Source organism: Oncorhynchus masou, chromosome 29, assembly GCF_036934945.1.
Source record: "Oncorhynchus masou masou isolate Uvic2021 chromosome 29, UVic_Omas_1.1, whole genome shotgun sequence".
Lineage (NCBI taxonomy): Eukaryota > Metazoa > Chordata > Actinopteri > Salmoniformes > Salmonidae > Oncorhynchus > Oncorhynchus masou.
The window spans coordinates 100,764,780-100,773,571 of NC_088240.1; the positions used below are offsets into that span (position 1 = coordinate 100,764,780).

The 8,792-nt window shown below is 36.6% G+C and overlaps 1 protein-coding gene across 2 annotated transcripts in view; it reads right to left on the minus strand.

Moving 5' to 3' along the window:
- LOC135521077 (NIPA-like protein 2) overlaps window positions 1–2,144 on the minus strand; it is a 52,400-nt gene extending 50,256 nt beyond the window's left edge. Inside the window, exon 1 of one of the 2 annotated variants that reach the window (XM_064947016.1) lies at window positions 1,834–2,144. In XM_064947016.1, the coding sequence (XP_064803088.1) occupies window positions 1,834–1,935 (102 nt within the window). In that variant the 5' untranslated portion in view covers window positions 1,936–2,144. The remainder of the gene's footprint in view (window positions 1–1,833) is intronic. The other variant, XM_064947015.1, reaches the window with a different exon arrangement.
- Window positions 2,145–8,792: the final 6,648 nt, after the last annotated feature.

Below are 8,792 nucleotides of genomic sequence, written 5' to 3' on the forward strand. Positions count from 1 at the left end.
CTACTATAGTGACAGATGACTACCCTGACGCTGTGAAGGACCAGAACACTACTATAGTGACAGATGACTACCCTGACGCTGTGAAGGACCAGAACACTACTATAGTGACAGATGACTACCCTGACGCTGTGAAGGACCAGAACACTACTATAGTGACAGATGACTACCCTGACGCTGTGAAGGACCAGAACACTACTATAGTGACAGATGACTACCCTGACGCTGTGAAGGACCAGAACACTACTATAGTGACAGATGACTACCCTGACGCTGTGAAGGACCAGAACACTACTATAGTGACAGATGACTACCCTGACGCTGTGAAGGACCAGAACACTACTATAGTGACAGATGACTACCCTGACGCTGTGAAGGACCAGAACACTACTATAGTGACAGATGACTACCCTGTCTTCAACATGACTGTGTTTTCATGTACCCTGCATAGTAGATGTTTCCTAAGGCAGGAGTCGTCAACATGACTGTGTTTTGATGATGTACTGTGTTTTGTTGATGTACCCTGTATAGTAGATGTTTCCTAAGGCAGGAGTCTTCAACATGACTGTGTTTTGATGATGTACCTGTATAGTAGATGTTTCCTAAGGCCCATTTCCATCAGTTGGTCTAGAAATCAAAGCCTTTGCTTTATTACTGAATTTTTAGGATAGAAAATAGTTGAAACATTTATTTATGCCTTAATTTCTCTAAAATATTAGACTGTTAGCTTTCATTTGACCCCCAATTTAAACATGCTTCTATCAACTTCACGTTGGTGCTCATGGGTCAATTTTAAAATGAACTAATTCAAATCTCCAAACTTCTTTTTGTTTTTATTGCACTATATAAATGCTCCCGGGCTTATTTCAGTTAGAGCATCTTGTCATGTTTTTCTAGATTTACAACATAAAACCACATTTATAAAGCAAACAATGTCCCTTGGGTTTAGTACAGAGAACAATAAACTAGTTTAAGCACGTTGCAGAACAGTGATTCAGATACTTTTCAGAATATAAAAGACAGAAAAATAACGCCTCTTTAAGAGGGTTAGCCATCAGCGACGGAGTTGACAAGCCACTGGAGTCAACAGATAGTCTGACGTGGTTTTTTCCACTAGAAATTAAGTTAAAATGCAAACATTTGTAAAATATGAAAAATGATGAATAAGAAAATCCTCAATAAAAACAAGAAAGTTTTTTTTCCCCCATTCAAGTGGTATACAAAGTTGAATTTGATTTTTTTCTCAGTTGATATGACTAAAACCTAATGAAAATAAACATATTTGAACCAAAAATCATATCTTAAATCTATCAGGTAGATGGGGTTGACAGTTTATGGTTGTGATCATGGTGATTTGAATATTGGTTGTTTAAATTGAAGTAGAAAACTTACCAGAACATGAAGGTCCTTATGGTGTCGCTCACCTGATTCATTTAGGACTCTCTAAGCACATGTTTTGTAGGAAATCACAGTTCTGAGAGAAATATTCTTCAAAGCCACAGAGAGGGATTTGCAAGAATCTTCATAAGATCATTTCCCAGTTAATATTAATTATAGACCGTTTTTAGAATTGGTCAACTTTTTTTGAGAGTTGGGATCGTTTGTCCCAGACAAGGGTATATCCGGTCCCAGAGCGGACATGGAAATAATAATAATATTGAAAATATTAGGACAATTCCTAAAAATAAATATTTCCCCTTAAAAAAATTCGATAAATATGTTTAATCTCGAATAATAATACAAAATAATGTTTGTTTCAACTATAAGAAATAAAGTTTCCCTGCCGAACAAGGATTGTGCGGACGTTTAAGAGTCAGTGAGTTACTAGTTGCCTACCTTCAGCGGATTCTCCCGGATTTCAGTGAGCGGAGACGGTTGAGATGAATTCTGTCCTGTTCTGTTAGAAAACACGCTGTCTAAAGTTGAGTTGTTCGCCATCTTTTCCTCTGTCGCAGCCTTTCCTTCCAACTAGGCTACTTCATCGCAACTCAAGATTCCCCTTTTCACATGTTTGTCCGGTTCCAGTCTTGACATCCCGTGAGTTTGAGTCTTTCCTGCCCGGTCAACCGGCAGAAGTGTCAGTCTGCTCGTCACCACGTCAGAGCGAGTTAACGAGGCGGGGATGCAGCTGGAGAGCACAGCGTTCCCCGGATGTGACCAGTGGCAGACAGTTGTCACTTGTGCACAGAATACATGTCATCTAATCTTTTAGAATATAATAATATAATATTGTGGCGAACGAGAAGCAAACACTGGATTTTGGCGTGAAAGGCAGACATCCCACGCGTCACGCCGATAGGTGTTGTAACGTGGCTCATATAGCGAGGATCGTTACAATATAATAAGATTGACATCTAAGGAATGTTTTAGCGAGTTATGCTTCAAGTTTATTTAATTAATAAATAAACCAAATCAACATAATCTACCATTATGCCACTGATTGCTATTAAACATCATAGCAGTCGCCATCTGGCGGACAATTAGAGAAACGTGAACAGAATTTGACAGAATCTATAGCGGTATAGACCCAAATAATATCTGTCAAGAATGAATGAGAGAATCTATAGCGGTATAGACCCAAATAATATCTGTCAAGAATGAATGACACAATCTATAGCGGTATAGACCCAAATAAGATCTGTCAAGAATGAATGACACAATCTATAGAGGTATAGACCCAAATAATATCTGTCAAGAATGAATGACACAATCTATAGAGGTATAGACCCAAATAATATCTGTCAAGAATTAATGACACAATCTATAGAGGTATAGACCCAAATAATATCTGTCAAGAATTCAAGTGTCACTTGTACCCATGATCAAAGGCCAGAGGACTCCTCTATTCTGCACTGTTGATCTGTCTGTTGATCTGACAATACTGTCTGTTGTCCTGTCTGTTGTACTGACAATACTGTCTGTTGTCCCGTCTGTTGTACTGACAATACTGTCTGTTGTCCTGTCTGTTGATCTGACAATACTGTCTGTTGTCCCGTCTGTTGTACTGACAATACTGTCTGTTGTCCCGTCTGTTGTACTGACAATACTGTGTGTTGTTCTGTCTGTTGATCTGACAATACTGTCTGTTGTTCTGTCTGTTGATCTGACAATACTGTCTGTTGTCCTGACAATACTGTCTGTTGTTCTGTCTGTTGATCTGACAATACTGTGTGTTGTCCTGTCTGTTGTCCTGACAATACTGTCTGTTGTACTGACAATACTGTCTGTTGTACTTTACAATACAGTCATATAGAATACAGTCCCTTAGAATACAGTCCTATAGAATACAGTCCTATAGAATACAGTCCTATAGATTACAGTCCCTTAGAATACAGTCCTATAGAATACAGTCATATAGAATACAGTCTTATAGAATACAGTCCTGTAGAATACAGTCCTATAGAATACAGTCCTGTAGAATACAGTCCTTTAGAATACAGTCCTGTAGAATACAGTCCTTTAGATTACAGTCCTGTAGAATACAGTCCGTTACAATACAGTCCTATAGAATACAGTCCTGTAGAATACAGTCCGTTACAATACAGTCATTTAGAATACAGTCCTATAGAATACAGTCCTGTAGAATACAGTCCTATAGAATACAGTCCTGTAGAATACAGTCCTATAGAATACAGTCCTGTAGAATACAGTCCTATAGAATACAGTCCTATAGAATACAGTCCTATAGAATACAGTCCTGTAGAATACAGTCCTATAGATTACAGTCCCTTAGAATACAGTCCTATAGAATACAGTCCTATAGAATACAGTCATATAGAATACAGTCTTGAAGAATACAGTCCTGTAGAATACAGTCCTATAGAATACAGTCCTGTAGAATACAGTCCTGTAGAATACAGTCCTGTAGATTACAATCCTTTAGAATACAGTCCTTTAGATTACAGTCCTATAGAATACAGTCCTTTAGAATACAGTCCTTTAGAATACAGTCCTGTAGAATACAGCCCTTTAGAATACAGTCCTATTGAATACAGTCCTGTAGAATACGGTCCTGTAGAATACAGTCCTGTAGATTACAGTCCTTTAGAATACAGTCCTTTAGATTACAGTCCTATAGAATACAGTCCTTTAGAATACAGTCCTTTAGAATACAGTCCTGTAGAATACAGCCCTTTAGAATACAGTCCTATAGAATACAGTCCTGTAGAATACGGTCCTGTAGAATACAGTCCTGTAGAATACAGTCCTTTACAATACAGTCCTTTAGAATACAGTCCTGTAGAATACAGTCCTTTACAATACAGTCCTTTAGAATACAGTCCTTTAGAATACAGTCCTTTACAATACAGTCCTGTAGAATACAGTCCTTTAGAATACAGTCCTGTAGAATACAGTCCTTTAGAATACAGTCCTGTAGAATACAGTCCTTTAGAATACAGTCATGTAGAATACAGTCCTGTAGAATACAGTCCTTTAGAATACAGTCCTTTAGAATACAATCCCTTAGAATATAGTCCTGTAGAATACAGCCCTATAGAATACAGTCCTTTAGAATACAGTCCTTTAGAATACAGTCCTATGGTATACAGTCCTATAGAATACAGTCCTGTAGAATACAGTCATATAGAATACAGTCCTTTAGAATACAGTCCTATAGAATACAGTCCTGTAGAATACAGTCATATAGAATACAGTCCTGTAGAATACAGTCCTGTAGAATACAATCCCTTAGAATACAGTCCTTTAGAATACAGTCCTGTAGAATACAGTCCTTTAGAATACAATCCTATAGAATACAGTCATATAGAATACAGTCCTTTAGAATACAGTCCTATAGAATACAGTCATATAGAATACAGTCCTGTAGAATACAGTCCTGTAGAATACAATCCCTTAGAATACAGTCCTTTAGAATACGGTCCTGTAGAATACAGTCCTTTAGAATACAATCCTATAGAATACAGTCATATAGAATACAGTCCTTTAGAATACAGTCCTATAGAATACAGTCATATAGAATACAGTCCTTTAGAATACAGTCCTATAGAATACAGTCCTATAGAATACAGTCCTTTAGAATACAGTCCTATAGAATACAGTCCTTTAGAATTCAGTCCTATAGAATACAGTCATATAGAATACAGTCTTTTAGAATACAGTCCTTTAGAATACAGTCCTATAGAATACAGTCCTTTAGAATACAGTCATATAGAATACAGTCTTTTAGAATACAGTCCTTTAGAATACAGTCCTGTAGAATACAGTCCTATAGAATACAGTCCTTTAGAATACAGTCCTGTAGAATACAGTCCTTTACAATACAGTCCTTTAGAATACAGTCCTGTAGAATACAGTCCTTTAGAATACAGTCCTGTAGAATACAGTCCTTTAAAATACAGTCCTTTAGAATACAGTCCTGTAGAATACAGTCCTTTAGAATACAGTCCTATAGATTACAGTCCTTTAGAATACAGTCCTTTAGAATACAGTCCTGTAGAATACAGCCCTTTAGAATACAGTCCTTTAGAATACGGTCCTGTAGAATACAGTCCTTTAGAATACAGTCCTTTACAATACAGTCCTATAGAATACAGTCCCTTAGAATACAGTCCTGTAGAATACAGTCCTGTAGAATACAGTCCTGTAGAATACAGTCCTTTAGAATACAGTCCTTTAGAATACAATCCCTTAGAATACAGTCCTGTAGAATACAGCCCTACAGAATACAGTCCTGTAGAATACAGTCATATAGAATACAGTCTTATAGAATACAGTCCTGTAGAATACAGGCCTATAGAATACAGTCCTGTAGAATACAGTCCTTTAGAATACAGTCCTGTAGAATACAGTCCTGTAGATTACAGTCCTTTAGAATACAGTCCTTTAGATTACAGTCCTATAGAATACAGTCCTTTAGAATACAGTCCTTTAGAATACAGTCCTGTAGAATACAGCCCTTTAGAATACAGTCCTATAGAATACAGTCCTGTAGAATACGGTCCTGTAGAATACAGTCCTGTACAATACAGTCCTTTACAATACAGTCCTTTAGAATACAGTCCTGTAGAATACAGTCCTTTACAACACAGTCCTTTAGAATACAGTCCTTTAGAATACAGTCCTTTACAATACAGTCCTGTAGAATACAGTCCTTTAGAATACAGTCCTGTAGAATACAGTCCTGTAGAATACAGTCCTTTAGAATACAGTCCTGTAGAATACAGTCCTTTAGAATACAGTCATGTAGAATACAGTCCTGTAGAATACAGTCCTTTAGAATACAGTCCTTTAGAATACAATCCCTTAGAATACAGTCCTGTAGAATACAGCCCTATAGAATACAGTCCTATAGAATACAGTCCTTTAGAATACAGTCCTATGGTATACAGTCCTGTAGAATACAGTCATATAGAATACAGTCCTTTAGAATACAGTCCTGTAGAATACAGTCCTGTAGATTGCAGTCCTTTAGAATACAGTCCTATAGAATACAGTCCCGTAGAATACAGTCATATAGAATACAGTCCTTTAGAATACAGTCCTATAGATTACAGTCCTGTAGAATACAGTCATATAGAATACAGTCCTGTAGAATACAATCCCTTAGAATACAGTCCTTTAGAATACAGTCCTGTAGAATACAGTCCTTTAGAATACAGTCCTATAGAATACAGTCCTGTAGAATACAGTCCTATAGAATACAGTCCTGTAGAATACAGTCCTTTAGAATACAGTCCTGTAGAATACAGTCCTGTAGATTACAGTCCTTTAGAATACAGTCCTTTAGATTACAGTCCTATAGAATACAGTCCTTTAGAATACAGTCCTTTAGAATACAGTCCTGTAGAATACAGCCCTTTAGAATACAGTCCTATAGAATACAGTCCTGTAGAATACGGTCCTGTAGAATACAGTCCTGTAGAATACAGTCCTTTACAATACAGTCCTTTAGAATACAGTCCTGTAGAATACAGTCCTTTACAATACAGTCCTTTAGAATACAGTCCTTTAGAATACAGTCCTTTACAATACAGTCCTGTAGAATACAGTCCTTTAGAATACAGTCCTGTAGAATACAGTCCTTTAGAATACAGTCCTGTAGAATACAGTCCTTTAGAATACAGTCATGTAGAATACAGTCCTGTAGAATACAGTCCTTTAGAATACAGTCCTTTAGAATACAATCCCTTAGAATATAGTCCTGTAGAATACAGCCCTATAGAATACAGTCCTTTAGAATACAGTCCTTTAGAATACAGTCCTATGGTATACAGTCCTATAGAATACAGTCCTGTAGAATACAGTCATATAGAATACAGTCCTTTAGAATACAGTCCTATAGAATACAGTCCTGTAGAATACAGTCCTTTAGCATACAGTCCTGTAGAATACAGTCATATAGAATACAGTCCTGTAGAATACAGTCCTGTAGAATACAATCCCTTAGAATACAGTCCTTTAGAATACAGTCCTGTAGAATACAGTCCTTTAGAATACAATCCTATAGAATACAGTCATATAGAATACAGTCCTTTAGAATACAGTCCTATAGAATACAGTCATATAGAATACAGTCCTGTAGAATACAGTCCTGTAGAATACAATCCCTTAGAATACAGTCCTTTAGAATACGGTCCTGTAGAATACAGTCCTTTAGAATACAATCCTATAGAATACAGTCATATAGAATACAGTCCTTTAGAATACAGTCCTATAGAATACAGTCATATAGAATACAGTCCTTTAGAATACAGTCCTATAGAATACAGTCCTATAGAATACAGTCCTTTAGAATACAGTCCTATAGAATACAGTCCTTTAGAATTCAGTCCTATAGAATACAGTCATATAGAATACAGTCTTTTAGAATACAGTCCTTTAGAATACAGTCCTATAGAATACAGTCCTATAGAATACAGTCCTTTAGAATACAGTCATATAGAATACAGTCTTTTAGAATACAGTCCTTTAGAATACAGTCCTGTAGAATACAGTCCTATAGAATACAGTCCTTTAGAATACAGTCCTGTAGAATACAGTCCTTTACAATACAGTCCTTTAGAATACAGTCCTGTAGAATACAGTCCTTTAGAATACAGTCCTGTAGAATACAGTCCTTTAAAATACAGTCCTTTAGAATACAGTCCTGTAGAATACAGTCCTTTAGAATACAGTCCTATAGATTACAGTCCTTTAGAATACAGTCCTTTAGAATACAGTCCTGTAGAATACAGCCCTTTAGAATACAGTCCTTTAGAATACGGTCCTGTAGAATACAGTCCTTTAGAATACAGTCCTTTACAATACAGTCCTATAGAATACAGTCCCTTAGAATACAGTCCTGTAGAATACAGTCCTTTAGAATACAGTCCTGTAGAATACAGTCCTGTAGAATACAGTCCTTTAGAATACAGTCCTTTAGAATACAATCCCTTAGAATACAGTCCTGTAGAATACAGCCCTACAGAATACAGTCCTGTAGAATACAGTCATATAGAATACAGTCTTATAGAATACAGTCCTGTAGAATACAGTCCTATAGAATACAGTCCTGTAGAATACAGTCCTTTAGAATACAGTCCTGTAGAATACAGTCCTGTAGATTACAGTCCTTTAGAATACAGTCCTTTAGATTACAGTCCTATAGAATACAGTCCTTTAGAATACAGTCCTTTAGAATACAGTCCTGTAGAATACAGCCCTTTAGAATACAGTCCTATAGAATACAGTCCTGTAGAATACGGTCCTGTAGAATACAGTCCTGTACAATACAGTCCTTTACAATACAGTCCTTTAGAATACAGTCCTGTAGAATACAGTCCTTTACAATACAG